Source organism: Elephas maximus, chromosome 9, assembly GCF_024166365.1.
Source record: "Elephas maximus indicus isolate mEleMax1 chromosome 9, mEleMax1 primary haplotype, whole genome shotgun sequence".
In the NCBI taxonomy this organism is placed as follows: Eukaryota; Metazoa; Chordata; class Mammalia; order Proboscidea; family Elephantidae; genus Elephas; species Elephas maximus.
In genome coordinates, this window is record NC_064827.1 from 103481289 (window position 1) to 103494625 (window position 13337).

The 13337-nt window shown below is 37.5% G+C and overlaps 1 protein-coding gene across 4 annotated transcripts in view; it reads left to right on the forward strand.

The window, feature by feature from the left end:
• The window catches only part of NAA35 (N-alpha-acetyltransferase 35, NatC auxiliary subunit), a 96919-nt gene that overhangs the window by 79417 nt on the left and 4165 nt on the right, over nt 1–13337 (forward strand). For all 4 annotated transcript variants that reach the window (XM_049895924.1, XM_049895925.1, XM_049895923.1 and 1 more), the window contains exons 15-19: nt 6033–6099; nt 7699–7797; nt 8382–8560; nt 11416–11552; nt 12384–12451. In XM_049895924.1, coding sequence (XP_049751881.1) covers nt 6033–6099; nt 7699–7797; nt 8382–8560; nt 11416–11552; nt 12384–12451 — 550 coding nt within the window. The remainder of the gene's footprint in view (nt 1–6032; nt 6100–7698; nt 7798–8381; nt 8561–11415; nt 11553–12383; nt 12452–13337) is intronic.

A 13337-nucleotide genomic window follows, 5' to 3' on the forward strand; every position in this document is an offset into this window, starting at 1 on the left:
AAGTCCAACTCGCCATACTCCTTCTTTGTAGCCAATCATGAAAACAAACCTCCATGTTAAAAAAAAAAATTCAGTACTGTTAGAATTTTCCACATACGGTTCACATTAAAATGAGGGTTTTGTGAGATAGAAATTAGGTAGTTTGTTCAGTATGAGAAGAAAAACTTAAAAGGAGTTATCAGAACCTCAGAAACTTGTACTGGGCCTTTACTTTGTGCAAAGCACTGTGCTAGGCACTCTGGGAAGCAGTTGTAAAAAATAAGGTCTCTGTTGTCAGTGGTCTGAGTCTAGATACAAATCAAAACTGCAGATAGCTGATACTTAAACTGTTTTGGTGGCGGCAAAGCCCTGAAAATATGCTGCCTATAAGAGGCTGGAACAGATTTAAAGCAGAAAAAATTATCATTTCAGTTGGCATTTTGAGAAATGAGCAGGGATTTTCTGATGGGGAGGGAAGAAGGCAGTCATTTCTTAGCAAAACCCAGACCCAGCAAAGACGCCAGCGTTACATATTGTCAGAACACTTAGTGGTTCAGCATTCTCAGCAACCATTTGTTGAGTAAATCATGTCACATCCCCTGTAACTCACTCTGGTTGCTTCCGGTCTTGGGTCTGGTTTCCCAGAAGCAAACCCTGAGACAAGGATTTGTGTCAACATACTTTAGGAAGTGATCCCAGGAAGTATCAGTAGGCCTGTGGGCAAGTGGAAGATGAAAGGAAGGAATGCTATGCAAAGGTGTATTCCATGGCTCCATGGGAGTAACTGGCTCAGCCCCACAGGGACACTTCTGAGACAGTGTAGGTCACAGCTCAGAGTTGTCCTAGTCAGGGAAAAGGGAGCTTGAGTATTTAGCCCACATACCTGTCAATTAAGGGCTGCTCCTGTTGGTGGTGTTTTTAGGTGCCATTGAGTCAGCTCTGACTGATAGCGGCCTTATGTATAACAGAACAAAATGTTGCCTGGTCCTGCACCATCCTCACAGTCATTGTTATGTTGAGCCCATTGTTGCAGCCACTGTGTCAGTCTATCTCATTGAGGGTCCCCCTCATTTTCACTGACAAGGGGGCTTGAATATTTAGCCTGCACATTTCTCAGTTAATTAAGGACTGCTTATTTCCCAGGTATTCTGTGTTTGTTACAGTCCCCATTTCATTTACAGTAAAAGCCAAAGTCCTTATAACGACCTACAAGGCTCAGTATGATCTGATCTAGACCCCTGTTCTGTCTCCTGTGTGATCTCACCTTCAACCACACTGGCCTCCTTGGTATTCCTGGAACATACAGGCACTTTCTCACCCTAGGGCCTTTACATAGGCTGGGGGATGGGGACACTTTCCTCAGAAATCCCCAGGGCTAACTCCCTCACCTCCTTCAAGTCTGTTCAGTGTCACCTCAATGAGGACTACCTTGGCCACTCTAACAATTGCTGCCACCCCCTGCCCCCAGCCCAGCACTCCAGTTCTTACGTAACAGTTATCTTCTCACATGCTGAATAATTTACTTCTTCAGTATTTTTATTTTCTGTCTCTCCTTTCCCCTTGTCTCCTATTAGAGTATAAATGCCACCGAGTCAGGGCAGGTAATTTTGGCAGTTTGTTCACTGATATATCTCAGGTGACAGAGTGGCGTCCGGCACGTAGTAAGCACTCAGTAAAAACTTGACTGAAAGAACAAACAAATGGGAGTTGGGTGGTAAGAGAGTTTGGGAGAAGACTTGAGAAAGTCTTGAGTGCTTTGGTAAGGTTTGAACTTCATTTCATAGGCTGCGAGCAACTACTAAAAGTTTTTAGCAGGGAGTTGGCATAGTTGGGTTTGTATTTTTAATAGAAAGCAAACTAGGGTGAGGAGGAGTAATGATGGGAACAGAGAGCTTAGATAGGCTGTTCTGTGCAGTACAGGTGAGAGAAGATGAAGGGGCTTAACCTGTGGAGGTGTAAGGAAGACAGGTTTGAGAAACATTTCTGAGGTAAAATTAATAGGAAGTGACAACTGATTAAATAGGGGAAGGAAAGGGAAAAGAAGACAGCTAAATTTTTGTTTTTTTAAATACTCTGTGTCATGCCTGGAAACCCTGGTGGCGTAGTGGTTAAGTGCTACGGCTGCTAACCAAAGGGTCAGCAGTTCAAATCCACCAGGCGCTCCTTGGAAACCCTATGGGGCAGTTCTACTCTGTCCTATAGGGTTGCTATGAGTCGGAATCGACTCGACTGCAGTGGGTTTGGTTTTGGTTTTATGGCATGCTTCAAAATTCAAACAATGCAGAAAAGTATATGAAAGATAGTAAAACCACCTGAAATCCTCCCTCTGAGATAACTACATTTTGGTGACCATCACTTTAGATATCTTTGTGTATAAAGATACACATATATGCTGCTGCTGTTAGGTGCCATTGAGTCAATTTTGATGCACAGCGACCCCATGTGACAGAATAGAACTGCCCCATAGGGCTTTCTAGGCTGTGATCTTTACAGGAGCAGATCTCTAGGCCTTTCTCTCTCTAAGCCACTGGGTGAATTCAAACCTCCAGCCTTTTGGCTAGCAGCCAAGCACTTAACCATTGTGACACCAGGGCTCCTCCACACATGCATAAGTTTATCCAAATGGGATCACATTAAATAGGCAGTTTTTATCATGAATTTTAAATTATTTTTTGTGTGTATGTGAGTTTAAAACTAATTAAAAATTTATTTTTTTTAATTCTTTATCTGTTTTCATTCAGTCATACATCAGTAAATACAACTAGTTCTTTTAAATGGCTGCCAAATACTTCATTTTGTAACTGTATACTAAGGAGTGGAATTACTGGGTGGACGTTCCCTGAATCCTGACCAGCAGTAGGTGTTATCATTCTTTTAATTTTTTCCGATATGTGGAGTGAGAAGTGAGATCTCATTGTTATTTTAATTTGAGCACTTAATACAATCTTTATTGACATTTAGAATTTTTTTTTATGAATTCTGAAATCTTTTGCCCATTGGCATTTATTAAGTGGTTTTTTTTTTCCTCGAAAATTTTAAAGAGCTCCTTGGATATTAATGAAAGGTTAACCCTTTATGTGTGATAGCCATCGAAGGTATTTTTTTCCCTTAGGCTTTCCTTTGCCACATCAAAATTTTTGCCTTTTATGTAACAACTTTTGTCTAATTTTTTTGTCCTTTATGATTTCTGAGATTCTTGTTTGAATTAAATCGTTCTCCTTAAACCATAGGTTATATTTTTTAGCCACTTAAATCTTCTAAAGATTAAAAATTACTGATTTTATTTTGTATATTCTTTAATCCTTTAGAAATCGTTTCCTATAAATGATGTAATGATATGCAACTTTATTTCATTCTAAGATGGATAGCCAATTGGATGATCATCATTAATAATAAAAAACCTTTTTTTTTTTGCTGCATTAAAATGCCTTCTTTTTTATTTTAAAATTCCATATGTATTAGGATTTGTTTCTGTTGCGATGACAAAATAATTTTAATTATTATTGTGACTAGATGTCTTAAGTTTTAATATCTGTCTTCCTGTACCTTTCTTTTTCAGAATTTTTTTTGTCACTTCTGTGGTATTCATTCTTGCGTATAAACTTTAAGATAATTTTATGCAGTTCTAAAAAGTGTTGGAATTCTAATCAGAATTAAATTACATACAAACTTTTGAATTGTTAACATTTTCATGTATATTAAATTGTCTAACCAAAGGACATTGTATTATTTTATGTCCTTCAATTATTTTCTTTGTGTGGGTCCTGTATATGCTTGTTATAAATATATCCCTGGTTGGTTTGTAGGGATTTTTGTTTTTGTTTCCTGTTGTTTTGTCTTGTGTTTTGTTGTTGCTGCTCTTACTGTTATGATGAATAGAATATCTTTTCCCAAAAAGAGATAGTTTTATCTTTTATTTTCCACTGGTTACACTAATTATTTTGTTTCATATCATTGCTTTGATAGCATCAAATAGTAACATTCAGTGATCATGGTGCTGTTATATTGAATTAAACATTTTTTCATGACCAAGTACATGGTGGATTTTCATGTCTGCTGTGCATTTAAGAAAAACAGATTCTTGCCTCTCATTATGTAAAGTTTGATATTCATCTATCTAATTGAGTTTGTTAACTGGTTATTCAATATCTCTCTTATTAGATTTGCCTAGTCCTGAACAATGTATAATTTTGTGTGTGCACACACGCATTCACGCGTGTTTTCTCTCTCATTCTCTCTAACGTACACACACACAGAGTAATAATTTACTCTTCCTATATTCTTCTTGTATTGCTAATAGTTTTTACTTTATACATTTAGCTGCTGCTTAAAAAAAAAAAAATTTTTTTTTTCTTTTTTTGGTGCATACTGACCTCATCATTTGTGCCTTTTATATTATACAGCGTCCCTCTTTGCTGTGTTTAATGCTTTCAACCTTAAAACAAAAACCAAGCCCGTTGCCGTCAAGTCGATTCAGACTCATAGCGACCCTCTAGGACAGAATAGAACTGCCCCATAGGGTTTCCAAGGAGTGCCTAGTGGGTTCCAACTGCCTCCCTTGACCACTACGCCACCAGGGTTTCCTTCAACCTTAAGTACCACCTTTATGTCGTGTTAATATTCTCATTCATGCATTTTCTCTTTTTTTTTTTTTAATTTGACTTCCCTTTTATTTTTTATTTTTTTAAGCCCATCTTTTATCACTCTGCTTTAAGGTTTTTTTTTTTTTTTTAACATGGTGTTTAACTGGGTTTTATTTTTAATGTTTGACAGTCTAAATCTTTTGAAGTGGAATTCAGCCTGTTTGCATTTGGTATAACAATTGTAATATATTATTTCAGTTTAATTTTTCCGCACTTTGGCTACTGGTTATTTTCTTTATTCTTTAACCCCCCCCCCTTTCTTATTTTTCCTGGTTTGATCCAATTTTTATTCATTTTCTTTTTCCTCAATTTGGAAGTTCTTTTACATCTTTCCTTTCTGTAAGTGGTTATGCTCTCATCCCAGAGATTTACAACCAAACACACATTTTTCTGCAACTCTACCACCCTATGAAAACAAGATACCATCTGTTTCTCACCACCAAGGGGCTCCATTTCACCACTGTTCTCCCTGCTCCACCCAGGAAGATGAGACTGTAGAATACTCTTACTTCCTCCTCCTTACAGCAGCCCTTATTTCCACCCCCACCCCACCCGCCAGCTTCTTGGGACTTAGTACTTAGTTTCAGTTTATTATTGGGTTTTTGTTTCCTTTCTCTTCAAGCTTTTAAAGTTATTTTAAGTTTTTTAATGATGAAATACATCAAATATACAGAAACATATAACCTGTGACAGACACCTGTACCACCATCCATTTTAAGCAACATTTTTGTTTTATTTTTATCAATTTCCTCATTTAATAAATTATTATTGAGTGCCTGCTGTTATTGCCAGGTTTCTTTCTGAGCTCTAGGGAAAAGGAGGCCAAAACACCTGCTTACAAGAAGCTTATACTTTAGTGGGAGAAACTAGACAATAGATAATGTCAGGTAATAAGTGGTATGAGGTAAGGAACCCTGCAATAGGCTCTACCTTTTGAGGATAGTCGGTACCAGAGGGATGTGCAGGTGATGGTTTATAGCCAGTGGTTGGAAATGTGGACACATCTTGAAAAAGTTAGCATTCTTATAGTGTTTCCTTTGTCATTACTGCTGAACATAACCCATGAGGATATCAGTTATAAGAAAATTCATGACATACAGCCTCATGAAAAAGTGGCTCTTTGGGCGTTTATTTTTGTCCATAGCTTGATCTTATTGGGCCCAATTTTAATTGTCCAAATATAGAACTGAAGGAATTGGAAATATCACACATTTATTGTGTGAACAACACAACAAGAGTAGGATATTAATACAATGCTAGCAGTCTTAGTGATGGTTTAGGTTCCATTTTCTCTTTAGTCCATTCCCTTATTTCTACTTTCCCCACCTATTGGTAGCACCTGCAGTAATCACTGCCACTTTTGTCCAGGCCAAATAGTTTGATTTTAATGAGGTGACTATTATCTTACAGGTGCTGCCTATATAATAATCACCAGGCTAAGGACTGTATTGACTCCTTTGTTACTCACTGTGTTCGGGTAAGAGCTACAATTTAGATCACTGTGTTGGGCGCTTTAAAAATTGTGGGGTTTAATTTCTTTGGTATCATTAATTTGTGCTATTTTTCATCTAATATCTCGTATCCATTTTCACTGAATAAATAAAAAATTTCAGCCTTCTCTTACTGTGTACACTCAGTGGATGGCTTCATAACATGTAGTCTTCCTGGTAGGTTGTTAGAGAGGCAGCTTTTGATGACCGCTCACTGTAGCCCTAAGGGACCACAGCAACAGGATAAGTCATGACCCCAACTTGAAGAACAGCCATTGTTTCTTCAAGGTTTTTTATAAATGGACACGAAAACTTTTTTTTTTTGTCCTTTTCAACAAGCAGTATTTGATGTAATGTCCCTATCCACTTACCTTTGTGCTACCTTAATGACAGGATTGTAATAAAATGAAAATCATTAATTTAGATGAGATCACAAACTTTTTTCAAATCTTAAGTAATTAGGAAAAAATGCAAACCTTGTAGTGGATTAAGTAAATTATAAATATTTTTTATTTAATTATTAGTTCCTGGAGAACTCAACCAGGCAGCTCTTTGGGGCCTGATGCCAGTTACTAGATATCTATATAGGAAGGCAACATGGTGTGGTGAAAGGAGAATCAATAGAAGACCAGATTTCATTTTTATCACAGATATTTTATTGTTATGAAGCAGATCAATCACTTCACTTTTCTGTAAACTTCTCAGTTTTTAAAAAGTAAAATGCAGTACCTCCTCTCTGTGTCTTATTGGGTAATTATTGAGCAAATGAGATAGTATCTGTCAAAGTATACAAATATAAAATAGTATTGTACTTAAAGGAGGGACCTGTCCCTGGAGGAGGACATCATGCTTGATAAGAAAGAGTGTCAGTGAAAAAGAGGAAGACCCTCAATGAGATGGATTGACACAGTGGCTGCAACAGCAGACTCAAGCATAACAACGATCATGAAGATGGCGCAGGACTGGGCACTGTTTGTTCTGTTGTACATAGGGTCGCTATGAGTCAGAGTCAGCTTGAACGGCACCTAACAACAAAACAACAATAACATACTTACAGAACCTTATAATTCATAATTCTTAAATCCAGGCGTCCTACTGCCCATGCCTGTTGTCTGATTACTGAAGTGTTAAGAGTATATTACATGAGAATATTGCATAGAGAGAGTAGTAGAACCTAGTGTAAGGATTTATAGGCAGCAGCCATTACTCAAGACTCAAAACTGCTAAGCATTCTGGACATTTAAAGCAGCACAGAAATGTCAACCTCGAACGTTGGCTTTTAGCTTGAAAGAAGCAGAAAAGAAACAGTCCTTTGGAAATCGCAGAGATGTATCTAAATATTGAAGGGAAATACTTTTGCCATATGAAAACAGGTTTCACATACAGCCACTTTCTTGTAGCTGTCGATAAATTCTGATGTTGGGGTTCTTAAAAATAAATGCCAATGTAAAAAATAAACACAGGCATGATTTTTACATTTACACGGCCCTTTCTCCTTAACCAGATTTTGGAAACACGGAATGTTAAGTTTCTTTAGGATCAGAAAATTTCACATTGACAGTTAACAACTTGTGTGTGTGTTGCAGCCATTTTGTAGTCTTATTCAGATCCACGGACACAACAGGGCTCGACAGAGAGATAAACTTGGTCATATTCTTGAGGAATTTGCTACCTTACAGGATGAGGTAAGAGTCAAGAGATTCCCTTCAATTCCAAAAGTAAGCAGTTTACACACCTTGACCAGATTTTTAAAGAATCTTTGGAACATTATTTTGATTATTGAATTTTTCAGTATGTTAAACTTATTTGTCACTTAAAATATAGTAAGTTCATATACCAGAGAGTTTGAAAGAAAACAGTAATCCAAACTGACAATTTCTTTGATAATCAGGATAAATTATGAAATATGTGTAGAATTATAATTTTGTAGCAAGCTCACATAATAAAAATATATTAATTTTAAAATACGTTTGTGAGTGGCAGCAACATTCATTGGTAATATAAAGACCTGAAATCAGTTGTTTATATTTTTTCCTTTATAAAATGGACGTGCTCTTAGTTCAAAGTTGTTCATGTAAATGTCAATCAGTGTGAGGTGAGGGACTTGAATGTGAGCTTAACCAAAAATGCATTTGAAAGTATGAGTTCTTGGGTGGTGAGATTTGTATTTTCTGCTCATATGTTATTTATTTATAGCTGTTTATTTTTTGTAAGTTCTCATTACCTTAAAAAAAAAAAAAGTCAATGTTTCGACATTTTCTTCTGATAGGCAGAGAAGGTTGATGCAGCACTTCACACTATGCTGTTGAAACAAGAGCCCCAGAGGCAACACTTGGCCTGTTTAGGCACCTGGGTCCTTTACCACAACCTTCGAATTATGATACAGTATCTCCTAAGCGGCTTTGAACTGGAACTTTACAGCATGCATGAGTACTACTACATATACTGGTAAGAGGACTGTTTGTAGGAAAGGGGGGTGGCGGGTGGGTGGATAAGATCTGCAAAGTAGAGGATAATTTCAGGGCACTTTTTCATGTATATTTTAACTTCAGTTGTAAGACACTTGGAAAAATACTGAAAATTAGAGCTAGATCATCTTAAACAGCTTTTAAAGTGACATAGCCCTGTACAAATATAATTTGTTTTTTACCATTTGAATATTTACTAATGAAAGTTGCTCCAAGGTAAATGGATTAATTGAAGAACTTTTTTCTGCTTCTGAGAGGAGGGGAAGGGGAGAATTAACCCCTTTCTGACCTGACTTCAGTGGCACTAGGTACTAGTTGTGGAATGTATTTAACTGCACACCTACCATATGATTCCAGTTATATGAAAGTAGGAAAGACAAATCTGTAGAGAGAGATTGCACTGGGCTACTAATTTAAAGGCTGGCAGTTTAAACCCACCCAGCAGTGCTGCAGAACAAAGGACTGGTGATCTGTTTCTGAAAGGCCACAGCCAAGAAAACCCTATGGAGCACACATGGGATCGCTATGAGTATTAGTAGACAGTCTTGTTCAGCATTTTAAAATTAAACATTTTATAGACGAACGTGCTCAAGTTCTTTCTTTTGTGGTTTGAGGCAGTTAATTGGGAGCTTTTGCTCTTGATTTCGAGTATCAAAATATAATTTTTTACATGCTTTTTTTTAATCTTGACAAAGAACTGGAATCTTTACTCGGCAAATGAATGAAAGATAAATACTCCATTACAAATTTACATACTTGAGGAGATTGATTTCTTTTCAAGGAAAGAAATTTTAGTTCTCTCTGTAAGCACCCTTGGTCTATTTTCTTATTAGTTTTGAACTGCTTTTTGGTCTCAGAATTACAGGTTAGGCTTCTACATTTTCACAAGATAATTTTTGGTTGTTGTTCATAAATATGATCCCTAAAGCGTGTGAACCCTTTTAAAACCAACAGTAGGAAACAGTGATGAAACTTTAGCATTCATCATCATCTCTTGGAAATCACGTTAATACGCAGATTGCTGGGCCCCATCCCGGCAGTTTCTGATTTAGTAGGTCTAGGGTGGGACATGGAGCCCTGGTGGCACAGTGGAGCTTAGCTGCTAACCAAAAGGTCAGCAGTTCAAATCTACCAGCCACTCCTTGGAAACTCTATGGGGCATTTCTGCCCTGTCCTATAGGTTCGCCATGAGTCGGAATCGACTCAACAGCAACAGATTAGTGTGGGGGTCCAATCAGTTGCGTTTCTAACTTGTTCCCAAGTGATGCTGCTGCTGGTCCAGGGATCACTTTTTGAGAACCACTGGCATAGAGTGTCAGCACTCTGGCTCTCCTTAGGTATTACAGTTGTGAATTAATTTTGATAAAGCACTTAATAAAAGCTCATTGAGAAATCTGATAGTTGAGGAAAAGCCTGAATCATGTCAGCTATCCCCTTCCCTCCACTGTTCTTAGATTAGCTAATCAGAAGGCAGCATTAGCTCCCTATGAAGTCCCCTCACTGAGTTAAGATATAGCATACAGACCCTAGGTTTTATAGAGTGATGGGGGGAAGATTCAGTGCCAGGAATTAACTTTCTCTCTCTATGAAATTATATGCTTCATTTTATCAGATAAAAAGATATTTTCCTTTTTGCCTTAGCTGCCAGGAAGCGTAGTGCGGGGTTTAGCTTTAAAATACAGAACCTTAGTCATTACAGGTATATCTTTTGAGTACTTTTTGTTCTGCTTTAACATGTTCTCTTTTCTATGTGTTTTAATATTGTATCCTGCCTTACATCTCTTGGGGAAATTTTGGAAATAGACATTATATACTCAAACTCATCCTAATAAATAACTCCTGCAAATCTTTGATTTTTGCTTAACGTAATGGTCCTTAGTTTTTATTATGGATTATATTTCCAATTATATATATCTACATCCTAGGTTTGAACTCCTTTTTGGAATAGCAGGATAGAATGTTAATTTAAACTTTTAAAAAATCAGTGTCTGGTAGAATATTCCTGTTTTGCATTCATTTATTGAATAAACTCAAATAAAATATAAGCCTGAATGGTTTTAATTTCTTACAGTGGTTTTGTATAATACAAATTTTTATCTTTTTGTGAATTTGTTTCCTTTTTGATTAACAGGCAGAGAAAATATTTAATAGATTAAGGTTAAATGTGTCCTGACATAGTAAAAATATTTTAATGGCCGTTCATTTGATTTATGTATTATGTATATGTGTGTACATATATGTGTGTGTGTTTATATAATTATCAAAAAACTTTTTTAATTGTGCTTTAAGTGAAAGTTTACAAATCAAGTTAGTCTCTCACTCAAAAACTTACATACACCTTGCTATATACTCCCAGTTGCTCTCCCCCTAATGAGACAACCCGCTCCCTCCCTCCACTCTTTCTTTTTGTGTTCATTTCGACAGCTTCTAACCCCCTCATCTCACCTCCAGGGAGGAGATGCCAACATAGTCTCAAGTATCCACCTGATCCAAGAAGTTCACTCCTCACCAGCATCCCTCTCCAACCCATTTTCCAGCCCAATCCCTGTCTGAAGAGTTGGCTTTGGGAATGGTTCCTTTCCTGGGCCAACAGAAGGTCTGGGGGCCATGATCACTGGGGTCCTTCTAGTCTCAGTCATCAAGAAACTTTTTTTGAAAAAATTATACAATGCATATCATTGTAGGAAATTAAACTGAAATTGTACAGATACAGCAGCGTAGAAGGGGAAAGTTAGTCATTGTAAGCAGGTGCCCCCTTATTAGTAACAGTGCATGTGTTGATGAAGTTGTCTCACTTGGAGATCTCCTTTTAACTAGTGCTTTGGATCCTTTAAGGTATCTCTCTGAATTTCTGTATGCCTGGCTGATGTCAACATTGAGTCGAGCTGATGGCTCTCAAATGGCGGAGGAAAGGATAATGGAAGAGCAGCAGAAAGGCCGGAGCAGTAAAAAAACAAAGAAAAAGAAGAAAGGTGCTGTGGATTATTTTTTAATTTAAGAAAGAACATTGGGGTATACTTTAATTTCTGCAAATAAGTAGGTGGAGATTACTCATGAGCTGTGATGAGCAAATTAGTCATTATATTATTAGTTGTTGTTCATTTTCTTCTCAGAAAGTGTAAGGTAGAGGCAGAGTTGCACTGTTAGGCATGTAGGCTTCTTGGTTCCTTTCCTTGCTTTTGTTTTACTTCTTTGCTGCTCTTCGTATCAGAGGATCTTAGGATGAGAAGTAGCCACGTGGAGTGAACAAGCAAGATAGGTTAGGAAACAAGATAGCAGGTATTTGACAGAACCCTGACTGCCTAGGAGGGAAACAGATCCAACGTTGTGCTGTAGAGCTAACACAGCACCGTGAGGTGTCATCCAGGAACATGAGAGATGTTTCAGAGGGACTGGCCAGTTGATCACTCAGGGACAGATACAGATACGCCACCGTCCTTATAAAATACGACTTGGTATTTCCTTAGGATTTGAACAGTTTGGGTGGGTCGTTAAATGACCGTATTCATGGGTTTTCTATGTAAGACGTTATGTCTCAGTGTGGTGAATTCAGAGGAGGTTAAAATTGCTTCATACTAGAGTTTTGTGGTATTAGCTGTTTTGGGAACACAGTTGTTGCTTAGCCTTTCCAGTGTATTTTATTATTTGTAGATTTTGACTTTAAAATTTAGCCAGTAGGAGCTAACTGTTTGATGTTTTGATTTAGTAACCAAACTGGAAAGCTTGTTAAAATTAAATTTTCTCTTGCAGTAATGCACGAGCAGGGAAACAAAGAGTTTGGGTGGTTTTCTTTCTCATTACAGTTCGCCCACTGAGCCGAGAGATCACAATGAGCCAGGCATATCAGAACATGTGTGCTGGAATGTTTAAGGTAACGTGTGGAAAACGAAGTTCTTTTTGTCTTTAACTACATTGATGTTTTGTAGTTTAATTAAAAATGAACTCTTTTCTGCGATTCTTTCTGGGTTCTAATTTCACGTTTGTTTTGTTTCTCATCTACTTGAAAATCACCTGTTTTCAAGTCTAGTTGTTTTCATTAATTTACTCAATAACTGTTTGAACCCTTGCTGTGTGTCAGGTGCCTTGTCCTGAGAACTGTAGGACACCATGTCTAATCAGATGTGGTCCCTCCTCTCAAGTGCCTAGTGAATGACAGACAGGGCAGGGGACATATGTGACACAGGCAATAAGAGAAGGAATGTTTACTTCTGATTGATGATCAAGAAAAGTTTCTTAGAAGAGGTGGGGTTTGGAGGTTTTTTTAAGAACTTTATTAGGAAGGAGGTAGGCATCACAACAAATGGCTTAAGCAAAAGCAGGCATCTTCAGGAGGCAGTAAACACTAACTCTTCAGTTGTACTGGGCAATTTAAGAAAGGATTTGAGACAACTTAAAATAAACAATATGGACTTCCATTTGAAAAACAGAGTGTGCTTTTCTTATAAAAGTTATATGCTACTTGTTTTTGCAAAAGCTTTTACTGGAAGGTTTTGAAGCTGTTGTAGAAATATGGAACATGGAGGAATATGTGTATATGTAATATAGTTAATTTCACAGGGAAAAAAATAGGTAGTTGCCATTGAGTCTACTGTGATTCATGGCAACCTTACGTACAACAGAATGAAATGTTACCCGGTCCTGCATCATCCTCACGATTGCCATCATGTTTCAGTCCATCGTTGCAGTTCTTGTGCCAGTGCACCCTACTGAGGGTCTCCCTCACCCTCGCTGGCCCTCTGCTTCACCAAACATGATGT